We start from the raw sequence: 27,767 nt of genomic DNA on the forward strand, positions 1-27,767 counted from the left end.
CTCTTCTTAGTTAAGAATTTATTTTAGCAGAACATTTCTCACACCATGGGTTCTCAAGCCTCAGCATGAGTACATGAAAAAGCCTTACGAGTCCATATCAGAATTATAGTCCTGAGTTGTCTTACAACTCTAAACAGCAGATACAACTCTGCCTGCCTTCCAAAAATTAAACAGTCTTTAATTATGCAGCATCAGCCTACATTGGTAACTGGTTACCTAAACAAAGGCAGACTTTTTGATGCATTAAGCCACTTTCACCTTCTAGCAAAGAGAAGGTCTGATTTACTACATAGTACCAAGTGATGAGAATGTAACAATTAGGATGAAGAGCACCATTACTTTCTGATGTAACAACAAAACTGGTGAAGAATACCAATAAGGTCATCAGGTAAGCAAGTGCTACTATCTAGGCATTAGAGAAAAGAAAAAGGCAAGAAAATCTAGCAAGAGAGAGAAGGGAGTCAAACCACCCAGCTCTGGGACCAGCAGCTTAACTGAGTGCATTAGTTTCACCTCAAAGCTGCACAGCAGACATCAGCTGCACAGAAACATAGAGAATTATACCTTGACCCACTGGAGTAATGGACCAATATAATATTAATTCTTTTGGGGCACAAGGTTTAAAGTCCATAGGGTCCAGGCCACAAACTGAATAGGTATTATACCTAGCCCTCCCTCAATGGGATTTGCAGCCTAGGAAGGTATTGATTCTGGCATCAGGCTGCAGTAGGGTACAGAATGGAAGAAAATAACACCTGTGACATTTGTGGTATATTCTTTACAGCATATTTCAATTTTAATGATAAAACATAAAGTTATATAGTAATGCTACCCAGAAAGACACATCATAAATAGTAATGAGTTGCATTTACTAAACCAGAAAGGGAATGAAAAGAGCCACTCAAATCAGTCAGAAACTGGCCAGGGAGTCAATTTAAACCATTTGAACAAATACATACAATCTGGACTGGTTTCAAATTCAAACTTGCGGCTGTTTGTCCCATATCCAGCTGCAGTTCGGGCTCGAATTTGGAAGACGTAGGTGGTATCAGGTTTGAGGCCACTGATAGTAACGTTGGTGCCCTTAGCTCTCAGAATAGTATAGCTTGTCTCTTGTTCCTGCTTTTGGGAAAAGAAATTATCAGATTACAACCACACCCTAAGAAACAGAAACAAGAGGTGTTCAGTACAAAATGACTACAAATCACCCGGAGAGCACTGGCATATTTTTTGAATATTTATAGCCTGACAAATGCTTGCACAGCCATTCATTTCCAATCAACTAAAAATCTGTTGATTAGCAAGAAATCTAAATCATTAGAGCTCCTACGGCCTTGCACTGTAAATCAAATACTAGACATGCTGAGCATACGACATTTCATTAAATGGCTTTGTATCATTTTGTCCATACCCTGTAATACAACAAGAAAAATGAAGATTACAATTTTATTTAAAAACCATAAAACAGATTTGCCTACTGCACTCAACTGGAAGTTGTAACAGGCCAATTTAGAGCTTTTAGGGCCCTGCAGAGCTATTGCAGGACTCAGTTTTTACTACTTCGTGTTTTACAAGACAGTGTGTACCCTTGTAACAGTCAGAACAGCAGTCTGCTCAGACTCCTTACCCGAGCTCTGTGAACAGGCTAATATAACCAGTTTACTATTATGCCATAAAAACTATGAGCCTGATGCGTCAGTCCTCATTTGGGCAAAACCCCACTGAACTTGTTCTTGAACATGTCTAGGGCTTGAGTAGCCAGGAAGGACACGCATATTTGCTCCATATGTTTTTTTGCTGAAGAACAAGGGGAGCATCCAGTACAGACGATATTCTCACAAATAGACACATATTTCTGACATACTAATTTTTTATATGAAATAAGAAATAGAAGACTTCATAACTTAGTAAGTTTGGATACCTTTCATACTGCGTAAAAAGCTAATTATGACAGAAGTATGTCTCAGTCCCCCTCTAAGCACATAGTCTAAAAAGTTAAGCATGCATTTGGGGCCTGAGGTATTGCTTATTTTATTAAAGCCATTCTGTACCAAAAGAGCATTTTTGGCTTTCTAAAAATGGCAGCTGGAAGTGCCTCAGAAAGAGACTTGGACAGTAGCCACATGTGGGGAGCCACGAGAATCTTAGTTGTTTAGGCTTGTGACAAGGAATTTCTTTATTTTAGAGGTGGTGGGGATTTCATCTGCTGTCCATTTACTTTGAACACTCTGAAATACACTCAGATTGTTGAGTTTTGCCTGGGTGAAAAGTAGAATGTGAGTTAGGTTAACGTATGTCGAATGCAAAGAATCTCACTCAATTTCCACTGTTTTATGGTATTGTCTTAGCTTGCACGGTACTGAGATTTTAACTTTGCCAATGCTGTACTGAGGCCAGACAGGTTGGAAAACACTCTACTTACTCTGGGATTGTCAAAGCCAGCTCTCCTTTATGTATGTGAGCAAAGTGAGTGGAGCTGTTTTAGCCCGTTTGCTCTGTAGTACTGTCCGGAGTAACAGTAAGGACTATTTCAAGTTTGCAGGTTGGTATCAGAAATTATTCCCCTCTTTGGTGCTACAGAAGTCTAACTAATTCTTGGAAATCTTTGACAGAAAGGGAAAAGGAGACATTTTACCATAGTTAGAGAAACTGCCCAAATTTTTACATAATATCCAACATTATGCACGTAAGTATTCACACTGGGGAAAAAAAAAAAAAAAAAAGCTGAGTTTCTGTCTAAAAGTTACCATCCAGAATCAAAACCTCAGATAGGATGAGCTGGACCTATTCTTGAAAGTCTGTCTATAAAAATGCTTATCATGGTCTGTTTTCTTTGCACCCTAAGTATTAAAAGGAAATCAGCATTGGATTTTCTTGTGGTTTTCTGATACTTCTCTGAAAAAGTTTTTGGTTATAGATTCCAGGGAGAAAACTAGGAAGACATTCTAAAGAGCTAACAGGTTTGCCTAAAATATGTATTTTTGAACTAACAAAGGCCTAGTATTATAATTTACAGTCTTTTCTTATCTCATCATTCAGTTGAATGTAGGCAATGACTTTAATTTCAAAGACATAATAATCTTGTCTTTAAAACATAAGATCTTTTGTGTATGCTGTGGCTGGACATTCATTTTGATCTCACTTCAGGCTGTTTTTATGAAATGCAAACATTTCCCTCTTGTGCAGATACATACGTGCAAAGGAAAATATAGTCATGGCCCTGTCTGTTAATAATCCACAATGGAACTTAGAAAATAAATGTTTAAAACAACGGTATGGAGGATGTCATGGTATCTTAGTTTATGGCAAGCTTTTTACACACATATTTTGAAAGTCATTTTTTATGTTAATAGTAATCAAATCACTGAAACACCACATAAAAGCCCAAGTTTATCTTTCCTGGGGATGAAGTAAAACTTCAGAGATACAGTGCTAGAGCTGCCATAAGCTGAAGGGATATACAAAGAGGAGAGTCACTCTTTGCCAAGCCGAACTTTAATCAAACACTCTGTTTGATGATAAATTTGAACTTGGATGCAGAACGCATATTCTTCTTGATCATTTCTACATAGTTTATGAGACACAGTCTTTACTGGGAAGCAAATCCCACTACTGTTAGTGTCTCATATGCAAATGAAATTTTATAATTATAAACTATGCTTCACAAAAGACATTTTTTGGATCCATTTAGCATTTATAGTGGCAGCACTAGCAAGAGTGAATGGTATGTTCTTTTAAGATAAGTACAGTGAGTGTTTACACTACATGAGGAAGAACATTTTCTCTCTTGGCAGCATGTACACAGGAGAGGCCAAAACCAGGCTGCACATCTTTGGGAGGAACCTTTGTTTCCAGCACTGCCTCCTTGCACTGCTGGCGACAACTGTTTGTCAATATGACAGCTCCTACAAAGCTCACTGAGTATATACATGGCCTGCCCTTAAAGCCCTAACAATAAGAGTTTAAAAGCACCTAAGTGCATTTGCATTTAATTTACTTCTTCAGCCTCAGAAAGATCACAAACTGGATATAATTATTTGTTTGCTTTAACCAGTCTACTGAGCCTTGATTTCAATGATAGCAAAGGCAAATCCAGTTTAGCAATCTAAGACTGCAGTTAAATTTCACTCATCGTTTTGAACAGAACTTCACCTTTACAAAGACTGTGGGATTTATTTATCACAATTACTACCCACATATTTAAATGAAGAAATTAATAATTTTCATGGGATATTTTGTCTTTGCATAATAAAATACTCCTTTGAGAGAACTTGATTAGGTGAGCAAGGACAAAAGGAAAAAAAAAAGTATCTGCTTGTGCAAGAAGAAAACTTGATTTTTGTTATATGAGCACTTTGTTGGCTGACACTCTTAAAATCCAGCACAGCATTATATATGGACGGACTAAACTAGGGTGTCATTTTGCACCACTAACATACCATAAAATATTATGCCTTTCCATAAAGCAGATGACTAGATGTTTCATATGGTATTCATTTTTATACCTGAAAGAATAATTTATTTCTTTTAAATGTTTTAAATAAATAGTATCTAGTCAAATAACCTCATAATCAGGCCATATATGTTTTTACAGAAAAGGCAATTCTATTCCAAACACTGAGTATAAGGACTTGTCATTCTCTGTTCATAGTGTTAAGCATAAAACCCCATAAGTTCATTTTAATATAGTTTCCCAGAACTGCAATCCTAATTTCTCTAGAAACATCATACAGAGCTCTATTCTTTCTTGGGTACACAAGTGAAATCACTGGTGATAAAAATGGAAGAGTTTAGTTACATTTTCTGAAAACAAGAATTTTCCACATACTTTATATGCCAATAACGCATTAGAAAAACAAAAAGATGTCATTTTTTAGATACAGAAAGCCCTATTTTTTAATCCAAATCTATTGTAACACGCTGAAAATCAGTAGCATTTACTTGCCCCAAAATATCACTACTCTTCAAAATATATCAACAACCGAGCAAAGTCAAACACAAATTTGCATGGTCAAAGTACATGATGGAATTGGGCTGACTTGTAATAATCTACGAATACTGTGTATTTTAATTTATGAGAAGTGTTGTGAATAAAAACAAGCAGGAGAGAAAACAATGGCTCAACATAAATCATCTATCAGCAATCATGTACGAGTTGTCAGCAGAAATACCCAGACTGCTAACTGTGAAGGGTTTATATCCTAGCAGCTGCCACTTAACAGCAGTGTTTTTCGATGAGCACAACCAAGATGACTTCAAAAGGACTGGGCCTTTTTAAAAAGCAAGCCTTCTTTTCAGAAGAGAAGAGGAAGGGACTGCTCAGTGATCTCAGACTGAAAAGCGACATCTCCCCGAAGGACAACTGAAATGTCACCACCCAGCACTGGCTGGCCTGTCTCTAGGTAAGCTTAACCTGTCTAGAGCAGTAGTTTTTTAACATTTTCTGATTTGCAGACTTAAAGAGGGCAATGGATTAAGGCCTCCTAACTACAGTCTTGCTTTTCTTTGTTAACTCCATAAACCCCAAGGAATAGGCTTCTGACTCCCAGAGGGGCTGCAGACCACACATTAAAAGCACTGGTGTTGGAAGGTTGTTTTTTTAAAGCCCCTTTGCTCTGAATGGTCTGGCTCCTATTGTTAAGCAATTGGCTCTTTGGTTTAAGAAAGCTGTCTGGTGCGTATGAACGCTTGATCACAGACTTCAAAGGGAAGAAACACATGTGCATGATCAGCCTCATAAGGCTGGTTGTCTCATGAAGCTGTCTTACAACAAGCAGTTGCTCCACAAGACTGGATATACACAGTGGGAATAGCAGCCACATGCCTAAACTGTGAGTACCCTTGTACTGGAGGGTGACAATTTTCTTGAATAAAACAAGCCAATTTCAGTGCAGAATGATCAAAACACCAAAAAAACAAAACAAAACAACACAACAACAACAACAAAACTAAACTAACAACAACAAAAAAAACTAACCCCACAAACACCCCACAGATACACAAATATAACTTGGTGGTAGTTCAAATAAAATGAACTATATGTTCACAAGGAGAAAATTCTTTCCCTTCAGAGCAGCTAACACTAAACAGGTCAACCTTATGCCAGGGCAAGCAACACACCTGAGTGTCACATCCCTTGCCCCACAAGACTTGTGGAGCCTCCTAAGACAGCACTTGCACTTGGAAGGGCTGGAGGTGGAGCTGAGATGGGGCTGTGGAAGCTCTTGGGAAACAAGGGGCCAGCCAAGGGCAGCAAGAGCAGCCAAAGGCTCAAATGAAATTCAAGTTAAGCCTACAGGCAAATAACCTGGCCTGTTAAAAAAAAAAATCCTGCATGTTTTTACTGCTGAGGATGTACTGTACAATTAAAAACAACCTGATGTATGAGCTGGTGCTCTTTTATTTCTCCTCAAGCCCAGGATCTGGGCTTACTCTTGTTCTCGCTGAAATTAACAGGAAAAAAAATAATCCCAAAATGAATGTTTACAGGCTACTGCTCTCTAAGGTGAGACTGAATGAAGATGTTTAAGAAGCTTTTTTTTTTATCCTTTTATTGGTAATACTAAATATGTTTAGAATTTTACCAAAAAAAAATCACCACCACCACCAAAACACCCCAAAATCAGATGGCACAATAATTTGGGATAAATCTTTTAAGAATATAGACTTCCAATCCCCATTCTTTGGCTGAAGAACAAGTGTGGACTATCAATATCCCATTGTCCCACTGGAAAGCTCCATGAAGAAACTTTCTGAAGACTAACTGAATAGCTGTGGAATCTTTTCAACACTAGTTTCCAAGTGGATACTGGCACCAAGACTTCCCACGTATGCATGAAAACTAAGCCTGATTTCTAGATATGAACAGCATTAGTAAATACTATATTAAACCATTATTTCTGCCATTTTTTCAAAGTTTTCTCAGTTTCAGTAGCAATATATTCTGTCAGAGTCATATCTGATCAATCTACAAATGGCCAGTACCATTCTTCACAATCTTTGCAACAATTAATGGTATTTCCAATTCTACCAGCAAGATGTAGAAAAAACTATTTGTTTATGCAGATTTATTATTATTATTATTATTTATTTTTTTTTTTTTACTAAATCCATATCTATATATGAGGTAGTAATAAACAGCTGTAAGTACAAAAAGCATTTGTACAGAGCATATTTAATGGCAGATTTTCTTTGGTTTGCAGTTATCTACATATAATTTACGAGAAATTCAGTTATTTATGAAAAGTGGGAACTTTCACAGCACAAAGCAGTCCCTAAAAGGATAGTCCATTTCTTTTCCACATTGCCTTCGTGTAACAGACGTTTGTGAAAGCACCAATACATGGGTACTGACAAATTACTCTATGAATATTGACAGCATAATAGAACTCAGTAAATAAAGTGTACTTAAGACAAAAAAAAAAAAAAAAAAGTATTGCATCATTTCAGAATTAGTCTACATTTGTTCTGATGCATTTAGGGATGAACATCATAGACAACACTACTTAACGGTTTCATTTCATATTTTCATGATGTTCTGCTTCCCAAAAATGGAAGGGTTTCATCACTACTGAGACAAACAGTGAGTGAATAGTGGTGTCTCTGAACCCTTGACTTAAGCGAGACTTAATAACTACATTACTAGCACAAGAACCTCCCTGTCAGTTTTTCTTCCCACCTTTTCGTAGTATTTGACCTCATAGTCCAAGATGATCCCATTTGGATGCTCAGGTTCCTGCCAAGACAGAGACACGCTGTTCCTGGACGTCCGGTCCTTCCTTATTACCGTGATGGGGGACGGAGCTGTATAGGGGATGGGGGGAGCAAGGAGGAGAGAAAAGCAAACCGAGTTTATCTCCGTTCCAATCCTTGGCAAAGAGTACTGTTTCCATTTAAAAGACTCATGAGCATAGGTCTGGACTTATATCAACATTCAGCAGCTGGATTATCGTCCTGGTACACATGCCTTACAGCACGCCGGCCTCAAGGAAAATGAGCTGAGATTTTCTGTTAGACTGGCGGACTAGTGGCAAGACAGCAGATGGTTTCAATCTGCTACTACAGTGTAAGCAATGAAATACATTTGATGGACTAGAAGAGAACAAAACAACAGTACTACCTATTTGTTATAATGCTGATGTATTATCATCACCAGCCTCTGCAGAACTCCGATACTCTTTTCATAAGCAAGTGTAAAACGGTGCTGGGATGCCCCATGCACCACCGCTAACTGCTTCCTGCAGAATAGAGCCTCTTTTATAACATTATTTGCTAAGTTCTCCAGATACAAATTGCTCCCATATACCACTTTTCCTTTACCACACTGCTTTGAAAATGAAATCTGAAGAAAAAAATACCTAAACTGCAGAAAAACCTCATTTCTGATCTGCATTAACCATGGTTAGGCATGACAATTGATTGCATGCTACAGACTCACCCACCACCCAAAACTTGGAAGTACCATCAATGTCAAGGAAAAAAAACGATAATTACCTAAGATCCTTTAACACGGGTTCATCTTCAGACCACCCAGCTCTATGGGCTGTTCCAAGACCAGGCCTAGGTTTCCTAGACTCCCTGAGAGCTATGCAAGTTTTTATTTATTCATTTATTTATTTATTTATTTCCCCCACTTCTTACGGGTTGGCTTCCTACTCCAAATGCCTCTTGTCCGTGGTTTTGGCGAAAATTCATCAGATGATAACTTACAGATCACACATTAAAGGTTGCAACTGTCTTTAAAAAGAAAAATCTTTTACCAATAAACAGTCTTTTATCTTAACATGTAAAACAAATGTGTTTATAAGTTCACATTGTGCTATCCTAATAAAAAGGCTATAGCTGATCTAAACAATTTAATTTCAGCTGAATCCTATGAAGTTTTTACTGTTCATATAAAAGTGGTTGCACTTTACAGGCTTTACACATTTGCATGCATTAGCCAGTGCCCTGTGTGTTTGGATTTTCATCCCCCCAAATTCATGCTGTGTTTGGTTTTGCTTAACTTCCTCTAAAATGTACCTCCTAGTCTTGCATCATAACCTAATAGCTTCCTTTAGCTGAGTAGAGCATCAAGAAAGCTGCATCCGCCCACAGAAGACATATCTATATACACACTTTCACATCCGTTCTGGGCTGAAATGCATCCTTTGGACAGCATTTTTACATACCACATGGCTCCCAACAGCTTCCTGACAAGACTAAAAAGTTGCTAAAATCCCTTTTTTTTTTTTTTTTTTCTTTCTCACTAAACACAAGGAATTTCTCCTGAATTTAAATTATTGAAGATTATTTATTTATTTTTCAAGTTCAATAGGAAACAGTCTCTTGATTTTACTTAATCTCACCAGACCCATGCTGGCTGAAGAGGTATACAGGACTAGCTGGTAATGAACATCCATCAGCAATTCCACTCAAATTTCACTAGGGCACAAACCATCACTGGAGCCAAAACGCAAAGCAGCGAGCTGGCTGGACTGCTCAGCCCTAGCCAGCTCTATGCTAACTCATAGACCCATGCCTGCTGCTTTTATGCTCCTGTAAGTCATTTTTATAGCTTCTCTAAGTAGTCAAACTACTTATCTTTTGCTGTGTTTGAATAGAGTGCCAAGCCCAGTACCCAGCTGGTAACACTCCCCTTTAAGGTAACATTAATACAGATTTTATGAATAATTAATATATGATTAACAGAAATGGCTCTTCCCCTAATAAATTATGGTAATTTGTGCTATAACACACTCTCAGGGCAGGCTGAAATAATCTTATACGTGCCAATACAGATGTGCCTTAAAAAAGCTTTCTTCCAATACAGCATTAATTATTTTAAGCTAATTTACACACATCTTTGCAGATGCTACCAGTAACTTATCTCACAGTGGCTTACTAGAAAAGCGTCTGCTCTGTGGTTATCAATAACATTATAAAACATTCATATACCTCTTCTGATCCCTAGGGTTCTCAAAGCTGCTTAGAAATCACACAATATACAGTGTCTGAAAGAGACAGCATCCCAGAGCACGGCGGGTGGAGGGGAGACTAATGATCCCAGGGAACAAAAAGTTTCAGGGCCTTTCAGTCCCACACACAGAGCAGACCTGGTTTCTGCAGCACAGCACTGCGCTCCACCAGCTGCTGGACTGTTGAGCTATGGAAATTATGTATATAAACACACATATATATGAAATACATGTATATTTTTATATATATATATATATACACACACAAATCTGTTTAAATCATCATCTTAATTATGTGACAGAAATTATCTAGTTTTACATAGCCTTCAGTGCATAAAGGAACAGTTCTACCAGATAATTTTGTGGTGCACTATCTGCTTCCAGAGGATACACCACACTGTTTCTATTCAGAGAGGAAGACGTTTGTAATTTCATTTTTAATTTTTTTCATCGTTTTGTATATTATCTTTTCGTTATCTTGTTTAACCACCTCATGCAGCATCTGAGCATTTTAACTTTGAAGCACACATGATTTTGAAAATAAAGACTCAACATATGGGTGGGGATTTAATTTTCCTGCTGTTCCCATCACCTCTGTGTATTCCCATTGGATTTCATGTGCAATAGTTGACTTTGGAGTGCCCCCCTCATCTCTGCCGCTGGAAGCAGAGCCTTGGAGAGGACCCCCTCACAGGGACCTCTCCCAGCAGCCAGCCTGGCTTTCCTGACACCAGTCTTTTCTGCAAGCTGAGATGTAGGTGACCTGGCTTCTGCTGCACCTGCTGCCTTGCACAACATGTGTCTCTGTCTGTACTTACTCTGTTGTTTCTTTGCCAGTTATAGGTCTAGTTCTGTCTCCACCACTAAAACAAGACTAAGAACACATACCAGTTACCCTCTGGTTTGACCAAGTCAAGATAGAAAGCAAAAATTACCACCACTGTTCGTGGTTCAAGCCTCCTTTGCTTGTCTGAAAGAGTCAGAAGTAACTATTCAAGTTTTAAATCTCAACACAAACATTTCTTGTTTTTCTGCTGTATCTGTTGGATAGGTAGGTTTGAAAGTGTTAGAAGTCCTTCCACCCTAACATGAGTAAACATCTTGTTCAGACCAACTGAAAGTTTATGCTTCGATCTACTGTAATCAATGGATTTAAGACGTGGTTAAAGTTAAGGTAACCTCTAAGAATGTATTATTTTGCATCGGTATAGCTGTGTGAAAACACAAGTGCCTTTGCCACCTCACGCTCAGGTCTGGGGTACATTTAGAAAGAATAACTTGACATTTGGACCATGGTATTAATTTCATTTTTTGTACGCCTCCCTAGAATACAATGCTATAAAACAAACAAACCTCATATAAACTGTGCTCTAAGTGTCTTTTGATATGTACTTATCTTTTTTTTTCCCCCTTAAGTGTTCTTGAATATACCCACTGAAGCAGAAAAGGACTACGTCCAACCAAGCCCAGAAAGCTCTGATAACCTCAAAACAACCATTTCTGGCCCAAAGCTGGTCAGCCTTAATTTCTATATTGTAAGACAACTCATCATCCCTTCTCACCAGAAAGGCTCTGTGTTTTATTGCCTCCTCTGAAGAGACTGAAGTCATAGCAAAGAGACAAACTCCTGTTGAAGGCAGTTAACATTATAAACCATTAAACAGCAGAGATATCACCAAGAGCAGTGCTGCGTATTAGTCTCTTGGATGAGGAAGATAGAGATGAGTTTCTTGTTTCCTTAAGACTATTAAATAGCTACAGTAGGATGAGACTGAATTCAAAATCAGGTTATGGAAAGGAATAGAAGTATTTCATACGTAAATTGTCCATTTTTCATTGCAGTTTCAGGATTTTCCTTTCTTAAAAGTGAAAAATAACAATATTGTGCAACAAGAATGCTAGAACAAATCTTCTAAATGGCTGTTGCTCCCATTGACAAAACCAAGGTTGTTACTACAGGATAGCAATAAATGACATATAACAAAGCATTTTTAGATAAGCAGAAGTTTGTCAGAAAAGTGTTAAAGAATCAGCATCAATACAAAGATAGGTTGAATTAATTATCATAGGTGGAATTAATTATCAGTTAAAGAACATCAGTTTCAAAGCAAAACTTGAGAATGCCTTTTTTGTTTAGACTAAAGAGTTGAATAAAAAGCATTTCAGTGACTGTTGGATAAATCCTGTTGATCACAGGCTTCTATGTATTTACATTTTTATTGGTGTTATGATTTATGTATTAGCACTCCTTCACTGGGTTGTTTGTTTTGCTTTTATAATTAACTTTAGGCTTGTGTGGTCATGCATGGACAGGTTATGTCATTTTTTTTTTTTCAACAAGAAAGTGTTTATTCTCAGTAGTCACATGCAACCTATACAGGGACATTTTTATGCATCAGATGGTTACTATTGCTCCGGTACTACAGTCTAACTGGTTTACGACTAGTTTAAGCAGTCAATATGAACATTCAAAAATCCCTAGAGCTACAAGGGGAAATGTACTTTGAGCGCTCAGTGCTGTTAGGTAGCATTTGTGACAACTGGGAATGTGGATGTTGAAAAGGTAACGAATGCAATGATCCAGAGAGCTTAGGTTCACAAGTGTAAAACCCTCCTCACTCACGACTATTAAAGGTGCAAGCAAATAACATGAAGGATCTAGCAGAGAGGACAATAAAACTTTGCTCAAATTGATTTCCCAGAGAAACTGACCCCAACAGATCATTTGTTTTCCTCCAGTTTAATAGCAGCTGTATATAAATCTCCTTATTGACTTTTTCTTATTCCTTGGTTATTGTTTTCATATGTGACTGGCTTGCAGATGTATATATTGGAAGAAAATTCCCTGTCCTGTGGCAGAGAGAACTCAGTATTAACTTTGGGAAGCCATGTGTGTACAACTGCTGAAATATTTAGAGTCGCGTTGTTTCTTGCTTAGGTCTCTAGATCACAAATTAAATTTTAGGGAAAGCCTTGTAGAGCTCTGCAGGATTTCATTCTATAAATGTCTGTGGTCTGCTCACTTCCAGCTTTTGCTTGCAACCAGCTATCAGTGTCAGACAGTAAAATATTCCCAGTTATTCTGAGAGATGGTGATCATGAACAAATCTGAGCCAGCAAAACTGACTGTATTACCCAAATTCCAACTCCTGCTGAATTGTTGAATAAGTGGAAGGCTTGCTTCTTTTTCCTTCTTTAAAAAACTGGTGATTTTATTATCTAATCATACTGCTGTCATCTGATACAACATATAAATTTTCCTGAATGCCCCTAGGAGGTAATGTAGAACCAGAACAGTAAATAAAGATCATAATCTCAGAATGAGAGCTGCAGCCTCTGACAGTAGGATCCACTGGGACCCAAACCCAAATCTGTACGTTTTAGAGCACCAATTCCAAACCACAAAACCATCATACATTGCCAAGCATAAAGACCAAGGTCTGAATGTCTCTCACTTAGAGGCAGTTTTTCTTAAAATCTGAAGTCACATCCACAAAGTGAGGATGTGTGGCAGCACTTACCCAGCTGCAAGTATCATGTGCCCATGTTTAGCTGGATCCAGCACAGCCAGACACCCTGCACGTACATGCTACATCCAAGCAACAAGAACCCAACACCTGGGTTTTTAAGTATTGCCTTTCTATCTTCAGGTTTACCCAACCATTCCACTGTCAAACAGCATTCAGCCTGTGCCAGAGTCCTAAGCAACAGACTCATTGCAAATCAGTGCAATGACACATCTCCATGATATGATCACATTATGTTTGTATGAACTGCTGCACTTACCCTTGGACCCTTTACATCTCCAGTGTCTAGCCTGTGGATTAACATCTAGGTGGTTTATTACAGAAGACTGCTCGCAGAAAGCAGCAGTTGCACTATTTTAAGACTTGTTGGATTGCGCTATTATTTACTTTCCTTGCTGAGCACAGTTACATGCACTGCCAGCCCCAACACTGCTGTGCTACAGCAAGTAGGGATGGGGCTGGTCCCACAGGCATATTCCAAAAAGGCATGGCCAGAGTGGGGTCCCCAGGGACTCCCTGGTCATGGGGCAGAAAGGGGAAACAGCTACACTTTAACAACACTTTGGAAACCTGCTAACCCGCATCTTCCTCCTCCAGATGCAATTACCCACCTCTTGGCAAGGCCTGCAGACACAGTCCTTCGCTCTTTAATCTCCAGGGCACGCAGTTAAACCAGCAAGGTGCATTTGCATGGGCTCTTGCACCTTTTGCTCGAGCTGCAGCAGACTCAATATAGTTTTATGACTTGCACTGTAAAATGTCATCTGATTCTGCAATATCATTAGGTGACTGTCAGCCAGAATGCAGTGCACCTTTCCTGTCACCAGAGACGAGGATTTAGGGAATTTAGGGAAAACTATCCATCCCAACAGCAAGGGGCCTGTGGCAGCATACAGGGCTGTTTCACTGGATTCAAGCTGGATCTGAGCAGCATGCAATCGTAATCAAAGCTTCACCCTTTCTGTGAGAGGGCTACCAAGACCTGGGCATTTACACAAGTCAAAATGAGGAATATATGAGGACAAAACTTTTAGGATAAACAGAAACAGCTTAAACTTTAGATGAAACAAAGCAGTGTGGGGCAGCTGTTTCTGCCAGAAAAGGAATACAATATTTTGGAGACTAACTGGTTTGTGATTATTTTAATGGATGATTTCCTGCATTGTGGCTGAAGCACTCCACTGCATCTGGAAGCTGGTGGACTCTAGCCTGTGGTTACAGACTCCAGAGTGGCTGCAGGCATTGCACAGGTGCCACGAAGGAAAGAAAGCAGGGAACTGAAAAAGGGAGAATGCTCAACTTCAGCAGGAATTACACTAAAAAGCAGCTGTTTGATTTCCCTCTCAAGTGCAGAGAAAGGCAACCTTCTGGGCAGCAGCTGTCACTGGAAAAGTGATTGTCAGAGCTCATTTCTCACTCTTGCAAATAAATTCTAAATTAAAAGCAAACTTCATTAAGTGGTGCACGTTCATGTTCTCATCTCTCCCCCTTTTTATTAAGGGAGATAGCAAATGCCTTCCACAGAGCGAACCAAACATTAGACTTACTCATATGTTTAACACGTGTGTAATAAATCACAGAAACGCCATGTCCATTTGGGAAGTATCAGCCTGCACAAGGCACTCACCTCAGAAACCGAAAATTATGGTGCCACGGCGCTCGCAGCTGTTATTTCACAGAGGAGACAAATGCCGTATATGCTTTCACAAGGATTCGGCCCAAAGGTACTCAAATATAAATGTTATTCTTTCTGTTCTCTGTTTGAGATGGTGATGGTGGGTGCTTATCAATACTTCATATTTTTCGCTGTATGCATTTAAGACCATATTGGTTTAAAATAAACAGTTTTGCTTTGCCTTTCTCACCCCATTGTTACGTTACTTTATAGGATGTTAGCATCTCAGGCTTCCTGGTGTGAAGTTTTCAGAAAACAATTTATTCCCCATGACTGTGACGTCAACTGTCAGATGCTGATTAGGCTCTCCCCTTCCATGGAAGTTATTACCTCAACCAAAGCAATGCCACTCACAATTTAAGAAATGTGTTTAAGAGCCATCTCTAGAAATACCAGTATCCAAACCCAGAGAAGACAACAATTGTATTCAGGTAAGTAATTTCTACTATGTTTCTCCTTTGTTTCTACTATGTTTCTTCTGTATGTTTCTCCTTTGAAATAGCTACCATGAGCTCTTGAACTAATCTTTTGGTAAGTTCCAACAAAGTCTTTTCAGCCTGGTCAGAAAACACTGAATGGGAAGAGTATTTCTCAGATCCCTGGCCCTGTCATTCCCTGACAGTTTCACAGTCAGCTGCAGAACAAATGATTCTGTAAAGGCTAACCAGAACATGATAATCTGATGGAGCAGGCCTGAAAAGTGATTACATCTCCTTGCACTTTCTTTTAGATTTTGGGATGATTTTATTGTTATCTTTGTTTTTAATGTTTCTTTATATATAACAGTATAGTTTACTAGAAGGATATGTATTCTGCTACAGTTCTATTTTATGTTAAAATGCGTTTAAAAATAAACATTGAATTAATAATTCCAATTGACAGGAATAGTCCCCAAACCCAAAGAAAAAGATAACTTTTTTTTTTTCCCCCCAGCTCTCGCTGCTTTCCAATTGTCTAGATGGAGGAGCTTTAAGAAGCAAGGAAAGTTGACAGCTTTGCTTACAGTCAAGAGGGACAGAGATTATTTCCCTCAGTGATCACTCAGAATGCTATCACACATAAAGCAGAGTCAGAAACCTAAGGAATTGTATTTAAGTGAGGTCTAAGCATCCTGTTTATTCACATTTCTTTCTTTTCATTACTTTAGCAAACCAAGGCATTAAATGAGAACCCACGTGTAGCTTCACATTAAAGACTGATAGAAGTGGTATACAAAAACATTATCCACCATTTCACCACGACTTTTGAAAATGGTAAAGTGGGTAGCTAAAAGCACAGAAGGGGAAAACACTGTCTGAGCTCAAACTTCACCTTTGAACTTCCCCTAAGGTCACGAGCCTTTACACAAGGACTGTGTTCACACAGAAGAGATGGATGTATGTCAGAGACTTTGAATCCTCAGCATAGCTTCCTCCACATCCAGGGGAAAAGGGATCAAAGGCTTTGCAGGCAGAGCTTCTCTAGCTAATAACAGGCTATGCATGGAGTGACATTGTTAAAACACTTCCCTTTTATATCCCTAAAGGAGGAGTTTTATTGAGTTAAAACGATCCTTGAATAGCCTCTGGGCTGAACTGTAAAACACATTTGAAAAGCGTAAAATCTTTATTTATGCCAGGAATGTTTGAAACTCAAAAGATAAATGTCATTCAAAAAACAATGTCCTAGGTATTCAGTACATAATGGGGCACAGCTGTAATAACAGTCAATGAACCAGAGACTCCCTACATCATGTCATTAGCTCACTTTTAATAAGTCTATCTTCTTATCCTTTTCATAAGGACCATAGGGAAAGAAAGAAATATATCATGCACCAAACATCTGTGGCTTTCTCAAATTGTCTCTCTTCAAAGATATATCTACTTAAGGGACCTGTCTTGGGATCTGGATTGTAAAGTGCACACAACCCTTTCTAAATATGGATTTTATTTAACCAGGGAGCATCATACGTCATTTCTAAGTTGCGGAAGACTGTGCAGTCTAGCCTGACAGAAAGAAGGCTGAATGCAGAGATAGTGTCGCAGTTCTCACAAGCAATCAGAGACCCGTACTGAAATAAAACTTGGTGCCCAACTTGGTGTTGAATTTATTCCCTCAAAGCAACAGATTTCAAGCAAGCAGAACTCTAGTTCTGAGGAGGTTTGAACAGCTCTCCCTGGGAGCCAAGTAAGTCTTTGCCTTCAACAGATCCAAAAACTTCTGATTTCTTCTTTATTTTAAATGTTTATCCCTCAAGGCGAAGCTGAATAGATAGCTTGAACTTTTCTGTCTACAAATGAGACACATAGATCAAGATATTACAAACCAGCTATACCAATCCTTTAAGACACTCCTCCCAGTGATCCTAATTTCTGTGCCTAGTGGCCAGTTTTGTTCTCAAAGCTTTTTTTTTTTTTTTTTTTTTGACTATTTTTTGATACTAGCCCCTCACAAGAGCTCCTTACTGCCTTACCTGTTACCTTCTTCTTTAACTACCTTATCTGTGGTGCATTTTAAAACTGCTACATTTGGCAGCTAATATATTTAAGGAAGAGATAGAAAGAGGAATAAAAATAGATTTGATTAAATATATGTAACAGAATGGGCTGTATGTTTACATCTGAAGAAACTATCTGGCTGATGTGGTTTTATCACATCATTATTCATTAGTCCACAACGAATGAGAGACAAAAACAGATTAGAGTCCTCTCCCAGAAGCGATACTGCCACACTGAGGTGCACAGGAGCAGCAACTATTGCAGCCATCTGTTTTCCTGCACCTTTTCAAGCATGGTTTAAGCTATTAAACAGTAACAGGTTGTTCTTTTCTTTTTTTTTTTTTTTTGTGAAATGAAATATGAAAGATAAAAGGAGGAGGTTTCTGATAGTAAGCCCACTACTCCTGGGTATCTTTTTATTATAATTCTCTATGCTATAGATGTATACAGATTCCTCAACTTGGATTCAAGGACATTTTAAGTTTCCTATACAAAAAAAACTGTGCAGAGGAAGAAATAAACATTTCACAAGTGCAAAACTGAATGGTGAGGAGACCAAAACCCAGGTTTAGGCTGTTAGTCACTTCATGGAGGAGCATTATCACTTCATCACAAATACAGGTAGAAGTTAGCCCACAAAATCTGAAGGCAGAGTCTCAGATCTCCTGCTAGAACACATCCCCTTTGCTCCTCTCCTGATGCTAGGATGCACGGCATCAGAAGCTTGTTGGAATTGATTCAGTGGTGACACTGGCTTGTTGGCACTGAGCTCAGCTGCTATTGCCTTCTCGCAGCTGCACTGTGGAGACTGTGGAGGTTTACAAGGCCTTAACTCCTTAAGAACTAATCAAACATAAAACTACCTCTAAAGCTGCTACAGTGTGCTTTTAGCGATTAGAAGAAAACAATCTATTTTATTATCAAGCAGGCACATAGTAAAGACACAAGGTATTAAAAGCCAAACATTTGGGCATCAGCATAGGTTTACTTGGAAAATACAAAAGCTGTAATTATTGACAATGAACTTGCTTGCTAATCATTATTTTCCAAGAACCCTGGACTCTCTGAATCATATTGTAAATAATTGAATGAAAATACACATACAGAGTTTGGGTTTGGAGCCAGAATATTTAGCTTGATATGGAGAAGCTGCTGAATCCAGGAAACTGCCAGTGCAGAAAAAAGGCCACAGGCGTAACCTCTTGTTCCCACCTACCTTCTACAGATTTTTGACTTTGTTCTCTTTTCTCTGCCTCTGTGGCTGCTATGGTGTAAACTGGACAACTGGATTTGCTGCCTGCTTGGTGACCCAAAGCTATTTTAATACAGTAAATGGAAATTAAAAATATAACTGCACACAATCTCTCTTGGGACAGCACTTCAGTTTTCCAGACCTTATACAGTTCTTGCAGGTAGGAAGCCCAAAGACATCTTCAAACGTAAATTAACTGTCTCCTTAGTAAAACTGTTCTAGTATAACGTAAACTTGTTTATAAACCAACTTGATTAGATCCCACGTTGGGGCACTCTTCCTGTAGAAGGTCCCAATTAATTTAACATTATAAAGTATGAAAAAAATCATTCTTGCACTAAGTGGGACTATGCAGTGGTTTGCAACAGTTTTACTGGAATGCTCACATGGGATTTAAAACTGCTTTCCCCCATTATCAAGCATCCTAATATTCATGTGGGGAAAGCTAGTTAGCGGAAAGTAGGTCTCAATTTACTCCCTGCTGACTCTAAGGGGGGGAACCATAACTGTTGAATAGAATACAACAATGCTGTACAGTACATGGAAGAATAAGAATGGATACTGCAGGGTCTCTGGTGAAAACACTTAGGAGGGAGGCATTAACCCACAGGCAATTTATCTAAATCACATCTCCTCCTTTAAAGCAATCTGTTCTTATGGAGGTGTTCTGCAAAATAATCTAATCCTACTGTAGTTTTTCCTGTTCACGTATGTATAAACTTTATGTGCTATGACAAATGGTAAGAGATTTGAAGTTATCATTGCTAAATAGCAGAACAATGATTCAATAACACTCTCTTGAATTTCTTTGAAACAAGGATAGAGGTTGGCAGCCCCTCCACACCCATAGGCCTTACTCTCTCCAAACTGAGTACATGTATGTGAAGTTTACTCCCCCAAATTTCATTGAGAAGGCCTAGTTCTATGAACAAAAAGTTGAAGGTGAAAAGACAAGGGTAATTACTGATCAGTCCCTTCCAGCTGCTGCTATCCCCCTTTGCACACAAACCACAGAAGGACTGAGGTGGGAAGGGGCCTTGCAGAAGCAGGGTCAGTTGGAGGAGGTTGCCCAGTTCCTCCATTAGTTGGGTTTTGAATACCTTGACAGACGGAGATGTCACCATCTCTTTGGACAACCTGTCCCAGTGTTTAATCACACAGTAAAAAAGTTTGTTGTCTATGCTTAAACAGAATTTCTCATATTTCAGTCTGTGCCTAATGCCTCATCCTGTCACTGGACACCAATAATAAGAGGAGCCTAGTTCCACCTTCTCTACATCCTCCCATTAGGCATTTGTACGTATGGTTAAGATCCCCCAGGGCTTCTCTCCTTCAGGATAAACAGTCCTAACTGTCTCCACTTCTACTCACATGACAGAAGTTCCTGTCCTTTACATGTGTAAGGGACACAAGTAATGCCTGTCTCTGGACTCGCTTTGCTCTGCCCATGTCTCTCTTTGTACCGCAAGTGGGACAAGCTGTGGACACACCACACATGGTCTTACCAAGGCTGAGCAGAGGGGAAAGGTCACTTCCCTTGGCCTGCTGGCAACACTCTTCATAATACAGCTCCAGGTGCTGTTGGTTTTCATAGCTGCCAGGGCATGTAGCTGGCCCATGGTCAACTTGGCATCCATCAGAACCCCCAGGTCCTTCCCTGAAAAGCTGCTTTCCAGCCAGTTGGCCTCCAGCATCTCCTGGCATATGGAGATATTCCTCCCCAGGTGCAGGAGGCAATCAACAACAGAAATGGGGATGGCACTGGGACACAAGGGATGGAAGAGGCTTCTTAAGACCTACCTGACAGATCAGCATCTGCTAGCACTGCAGATTTCTGCAAGTTCTCCTTGTCTCCTCTGGATTGCAAAGATCACTGCTGAGTATATGTCTATTTAAAGTGCAGCTAAGTCAATTAAGTACTTGGTTAAAATACAAACATTTTGCTCAGCATTCCTGAGTCAATCCACATGACACTATGTGATACCATAAAAACACTGACATGGCAGAAAAAAACATTACTTTCCCATGCAGTATCAGCAAAACATGTTCAGCACAGGTATTTCCCTGACCTGCTGGCTGTGTTTTGCATTGGAAAACCTCCTCCTTCAGTGCTGTAAAATGATGATCTAGTAGCGTGACTGTGCTCTCCCTACCAAATCTTAGCCTTTCTTGAGTCAGTTCCACACCCTGTATCCCTTTAAAACCTCTTTGGGCTCCAGTGGGAGTTTTGTGCTTGCTACAGCCCAAAGCCAGTAAATACAGCGCTGCCCTGACCTGGAATGAACAACTTTTGCCATTGGGTTCTTTATAACTCTCCAAGGAAGATGCTTCTTTCTGGTTTTACAGATACTAAAAACCAACCAAACAAAAAAGCACAAACTGTGACCAGAAAACCCAATGAACCTATAATATCTGTGCATAGGCACCTGATCACTTCAGCAGCAAGCCAGGCAGTGTGGCACAGCTGTCAGTCCCCCTGCATGGCACATTCACAATTAGCATACCACCTCGAGGGACATTGAATTCCAGACAACCTCCTGTAGCAGTCAGTGACCCTTTCTAAATGGGGTTGATTGGTATTATTAGGAGATAACATCTGTGTGGTGCGACATACTGATGTGAGGTGAGAGCCTCAGAGTGCTTCAATATAATTTGGAGGATGCCTTATCAAGCAGCAACTGAAGGCATGTATTACAGTGCAATCAAAGAGGATGATCAACAAGCTAAATTAAATAGAAATGTGTGCCCTTTCTCTTATTTTAGCTCCAAGGACAGAAAGACTTAACAGGATTAGAAATATTGCAGTGTCATATCTGTCTGTCTAGCCATATATTGCAAGATACTTCTTTTTTTCTTTCTTCAGACATGCCTGCTTATTCATTCACCTTCACTAGAAGGAAATGAAAACAAAGTGCAGTAAAAATATGACAGACAGAAAGAACAAAAAAGCCCAATCCATTTCCCAAAATGACTCTGAATTTCCCTCAGTGCAGGGGACTGGAGCTTGGTTTTACACCACTTTTGTACAGTAAAATGTATTAACTTCCGTGAATTTTCAATGACAGCAGAGTCAGAGTCTGGATGTTTCAAACCCCACCACTGACAACAAATAACACCTTTCCTCTAGTTCCAGATCAGGTCTGAAAACTCTCTAGTATAACCTTACTGTGGCTTTTAGTTATAGATTCCAGAGCTCATAGGCATTGCATAGGCATCAGCAATCTTTTCAGCAATATTTAAAGTGTGTATCTGCAAGCATATGCAAATTACAAATATGTGCATGCATGTGTGTATATGATGTGTTTACATTTAAAAATGGAGCTGCTGTGAAAGCTGACTGACTTGTTAACGTATCGGCTGAATTTATTTTAACACACACTGGCAGATCTCCCAGTTGCCGTATTACAGAAAATTAGTATTATGTATATTCTGATCTATTAATCGGGTGATGGATGCGTAGGAAGATACACCCATTTGTATGCTGAGAAGCACGGAGAGAAAGGTTTATTCACTTTTCAGTGGGACTTTGCAACTCAGAGACACAGCAAACATAATACAGCCCATGTGTCTCTTGAATAGAGCTTGTCTAAAGTAAAGATGTACAATGTATGATTTTTACCTCCAAGAGAACTGCCATAAACATCTCGTTTTTGTCATTAGAAAATCTACACCATTCTCCAGGTCTGCCTGTGATTCTTGGAAACTCATATACTCAGATAACAGTGTTTTATGAGCGTGAAGACATTCTGCAGAACAGTTTTCACTAAGTTGGGATGGATCCTGTCACCAGGCAAAAGAAAAACATGGGTACTGAATCTCCAGGATTAAAACTGTAACTTCATCACGTCCATTGCAAGGGCACAGGGCTCTCAAATCATGGCTGGCAGAAGATAAAGAGCCTGGATTCAGGAGATCCCAGAGAAGAGTTATGGACCTTCTGTACTTCAATCCTCTCTGCAAAATTCACAGCCTGCTAACACCTTTCCCTCTCCCTGGGCCTGTTATGGGCTCTGTCCCCAGGATCTGTCTGGCCATCCTGAGCTGCACCACCATGTGTGATACCCCATCCACACAACGACTCCCAAAGCAATATGCCCCTTCTCCTTTCTTGGGTCCAGCACAGCATAGCCATTTAACCTAAGTTTTATCCAACTGCTAGGTACCTCTGTCCTTGAAGGAAATGTACCTCTAGACAGACAGTACAAATTACAGTCCTGGTGTCATGACTGGCTTTTGGGTCTTCTGGTTTCTTCCAGATCCAGCTCAACAGTGCTTTAAATCTTTTTCTGAAATGTTAAATTACAATGCAGTGTAAGATGTTTAAACTTTCTCTCCCTCCTCCCAGTTGTTTATGTATAACATGAACCAAAAATATGCCTCAGGTGTGTCCCTTTTATGATCTAACCAGGAAGGCAATGCTAGAGAAATTGTGTTCTTTTAATTACTCTTAGAAAGATGACTTATATGGGTATTTAAGGTCTAATTTTAGCAACTTACATAACTTCTAGTGGAAATCTAACAAAGTAAATCAATCAGCATGATCAAGAGACAGCACAATTAAATCATTCAACCTAAAAGTACTAAAACCATCACCTAAGTACTTAAAGCAAAAATGCATACAAGTAGAAAACAAATTGCTTAAGCAGCCTGTAGGTTGCATTAAACAAAATTGCTGTTGCCAGAAAGGCACTGACCCTGACAACCATGTCACAGGAGTCATGCATTCCAAAACAAAATCAAAATCCACCTTACATTGTAGTGCAAAGGCAGCCAGCTCTGAGCCCTAGGGAAGCGCGTTGCAAAGCAGAAGACCTTTGCAGAGAAATACCTTTCACTGATCCTAGAGAGTTCATTTAATGGAGTGTCCCCAGGTGATTTTTATCTGCTACAATGATGAACAGGCTGAAAGGCAATATCTCTGATACAGAAAACAGAAGAAAAGAGAGCAACTAAACAAAAGCTGCTCAAGGCACTGACACAAATATCCCCCCAAAATAACAGTAGCAAATTATTTGGAATGGACATAAAATGCAAGTTTCAGAGCTGAAGTCAATGTCTAGATGAGAAAGAGATCACGCGAAGACAGTTCAATTGGGTAGATTCTCCTCTATGTGCCTACTGCATAGTTAGACAGTTCTCGAGAGCATTTGGAAATTTACTGACTGCTGTCAGAAAACCGTCTGTTCTCACATCTTTATGCCTCCCACTAGAGCAGATCTGTGATCTCAGGAGAAGAGACACAGCCTCCCTGGTGAAAAACATTGTGATAACATAGCTTGCTGGGAGAATGTCTACTTAGAATGATGTTAACTTGGTTTGTGCTTTGAGGAAGACAGAAGTGTAGGTATTTTAAGGATGTGGTGTGGGATGGGAGGAGGTGGGAGCAGACTTATCTCATACACACATGCTTTTAGCATAAAGCTTCCTGATGGTGAACAGCGGGAGTAGGACTACTGAAATTTCAGCATTTAGTCTCTCTTTACTGGCAAACATGGCTCCAGCCTTGGTACCTAAACAAATGCTAGCAGAAGAGTCTAGATTCTCCACATCTTACAGATAAATGAAACTTTGCCAAAGGAGAAGCAAGTGGTAGAATAGCACAGCAGTGACAAAAGCTCTGATCCGACAGTCTGGGCAGAATGCTGTACTCATGCAGGGCCTCAATGACTTTAATAAGTCACAGAAGCAGAGCAGTCCCTTTGCATACTATCAACCAATAGCCCAGGACCTAATTCAGTATGCAGCTCCACACCCCCATCATGTTGGCAGTGAGTCAGAATTGGTGAGACAACTTGCAAAGGAAAAAAAAAAAGCAGCATTTTAAACCTAATTTAATGTTAGCTTTTGATGTGACTAATATCAAGGCATTTTTTCACTTCTATTTAATCAAAATTAATCACTAAGATTACTACAGTAATTTATGTTGGAGATTATTGAAATGAGTGTTTTATTAAAATCTGGTTTTATTAATAAAACACATTCTGGCTATGGGATCTTACAAGTCTGCTATTAGAGACTATTAACTGGGGACTGGGAGTTAATCATAACAGCCATGCTGCCAGGTCCTTTGACAGCAACACACGCTGGGTTTGTTTCTGCTTTTACTTTTACTAGCATATTCAAGTCAATTAGTTACCCTAGCACATGAGCATTCAGAGTAACTCCTGTAAAGCAGGGAATGGAGACAAAGGTACATACGTCTCAGTAGTTTTGAACAAAGAAATGGTAATCAGGAGGAGACTCACCAGCCTGATTAGTCGTGATGCTGACAGCAGCAAATTGTCTGGAAAGTGTACTCATGTCGGATACCCCATTGACTGCATCAATCTCAAAAGTGTAATTAGTATGTGCCAAAAGGTCCACTACTGTCACCGTGGTGTTGGTGAGGCCAGTCTGACTGGGTAAGAACCGCACGTTGTCACTACACGGCTCACACAGCTTGCTGCTTCCTCCACATTTTTTGCAAATGATGTTGAAAGTGACATCTTTCCGACCTCCTGTGTCAAGGGGCCAGCTCCAGTCCAGGATAACAGACGTCTCGTTGATGTTAGAGATAACGTTTCTTGGAGCAGAGGGTGGTCCTACAAAAAGAAAGCAAACGCATGTGTTTTTCTGTAGTGTGCTAAGATGGGGGTATCAAGGACACAAAAATACAAAAGCAAGTAACATAAATAACCAGTCTCCTCTAGTCAATTCCTGTAGGGAGAGTTGTAATATTTCACTGGACTACAGACCTAGTCTGTCAAGGACCATGTTTTAGTACAAACAATTGTTACTCTAAGGGAACAGTTCAGGACTAAGAGCTGCTTTACTAGAGTTGTGCAGAACAGCTACTGGTAATTGCACTTGGATTTTGCTAAAGATATTGTTAACAGTTGAAAAATCCTAGCTCTCCTTTTGGGGTCACGCAGAGAATAACAAGGAGAAAGAGAAAAGGCATAAACCTAGCCCAAGAATCTTTGGTAACCTAACACGTAAGAAAACATGGCAGGCAGTGGATGGGTGACAGCAATGGAAGATGAGAGGAAGCAAGCAAGCTGCTCAGATACAGATGGAGGAGCAAGAACGACAGCCCCGAGCACAATGATGCTACTCACTGGTGCAAGCCATGGATGGAGGGTCTTTCTCAGAGCGAAAGTAATTCTTTTCACACCTGCAGTTCAGAGACGCGTCTTCATAGGTAGAGCTGTGAGGTGGACACTTAGCACATTTCACGTTGCCAGCAGAGGCTTTGTAGAACCCAGGTCGACAGGCTGCAAAATGACAGGAGTGGAGTTTTAAATTCCATGGACATGTCCTCCATTTTAACAGGTGATCTGGTTATTATCCTGGAATCTATCCATAGGTAGATCACATCTTGGGGGAGTTTATGGTCTAAAACCCTGAGTTTTCTCATAATGAGAAAACTCATAGAAATAAAACCTCTTAGTAGAATGAAGCAAATCAACTTAGATTTGTATTTAATTTTGCCTGTATAGCAAAACAGTACAATCCACCACCAGGAGGAAACATTTTCTGTATTACATTATGAGAGCTTCACCTTTTTTTTTTTTTCTTCCTTCTTCTCTTCTGGTTAATTAACTAAAACATGGGCCTTGTCCTGTATAAGAAGTTAACTTCATCCTCTCCCTGTTGCCAAGGCTTACTGACAAGGGGACGCTAATTATAACCTATGTCTATTCAGTTTGGCATGACTAAGTCAGCCAAAAGGAAGAAAATAACCTAAACAGTATAAAATGTATTCCATTTCTGAAGGCCTATGCATCAAACTCAAAGAGCTGCTTCTGATCCTGATTGACTACTGGGAACTTTCATGGTCTGTACTAAGAGGATGCTTTTTGCATTACCCAGTCCTCTAAGGATGGAGCTTGAACCCACAAAAGCTGCATTTGACAAAGCCCTGGTGATGATGTTTCATTAACATTTGCACACACCCTCTGTTTTGGCTCCTGTTGTACTTCAGACTGATTCATTGCCACATTTGCATCAGATGAAAACAGCCTTTGAAATAAGTTACAGAAATGAACAATCAAGTAAATAGCTTTATGAAAAACCCATGTAGTCAAATAACATGGTTGACTTCTTTCCGCTAAGATGATCTCACCATCTGAAAACCAAAAGAAATATATTAAACCCAAACCAGATAACACCACTCAGACTCTACTGTTCAGCTGCGGTTTCTCTCCAAGGCACACATTCTTCTCTGAACAGCATTTACCCAGCACAGTCGCTCTGCTGACACCGGTCACCTGCAGGTCTGTACCCACAGCTACAACAGCAGTACACAAACAGACAATGTAACAAAAGGAAATGCATCTGAAAACTCGATCACCTTTTGCTACGCTTCTGTTCCACAGGAAACACTGCCTAATGCACTAGCATGCTAGGAAAACTGCTTTTTGTATCTGGAGTCCAGATATTCAAGCTTGAATAAAATGGCTCTGGACCTGCCATGGATTTCAATGTTAATTTGAAGCCAAAGGAATAGGTTTATCATCTTAGCATGAAGCTAAGCAGGCACACCTTGTTCATTTTTGCTTATGGACATGAGCTGATTCATAAATGTAATATGCAGGATTCCATTCGTTCATGCACTGCCCAAACAGAATAATAATTAAAAAAAAAGTATTTCAAATGAGCAGTTTGAGGTGAAAAAATGCCAGAATAAGAACCCCAACACCTTTTTAAGGGATGGAGGAGAGAGGGAAGGTACAGCTTTAAAATGACCATTCAGCTTCCACATAACAATCCATAAATAAATCCTAACTGAATTTCTGGGCTAGGCTAACTTGTTCATTAGTTCCCAGTGCCAAACACCCAAGTGAAAAACGCTGAAGGGAAATCAAAACCCAGTACAGCCACATGTCCTGTTCTGATACA

At 39.5% G+C, this 27,767-nt stretch overlaps 1 protein-coding gene across 1 annotated transcript in view; it reads right to left on the reverse strand.

Annotated features, from left to right (window-relative positions):
• Positions 1-27,767, reverse strand: part of EPHA3 (EPH receptor A3) — a gene marked incomplete at both ends in the record, with an annotated part of 219,328 nt that overhangs the window by 53,002 nt on the left and 138,559 nt on the right. The window contains 4 exons of the mRNA XM_084306056.1: positions 960-1,122; positions 7,679-7,803; positions 25,133-25,468; positions 25,985-26,140. Coding sequence (XP_084162182.1) covers positions 960-1,122; positions 7,679-7,803; positions 25,133-25,468; positions 25,985-26,140 — 780 coding nt within the window. The remainder of the gene's footprint in view (positions 1-959; positions 1,123-7,678; positions 7,804-25,132; positions 25,469-25,984; positions 26,141-27,767) is intronic.

Source organism: Netta rufina, assembly GCF_964035555.1.
Source record: "Netta rufina genome assembly, chromosome: 1".
Classification (NCBI taxonomy): domain Eukaryota; kingdom Metazoa; phylum Chordata; class Aves; order Anseriformes; family Anatidae; genus Netta; species Netta rufina.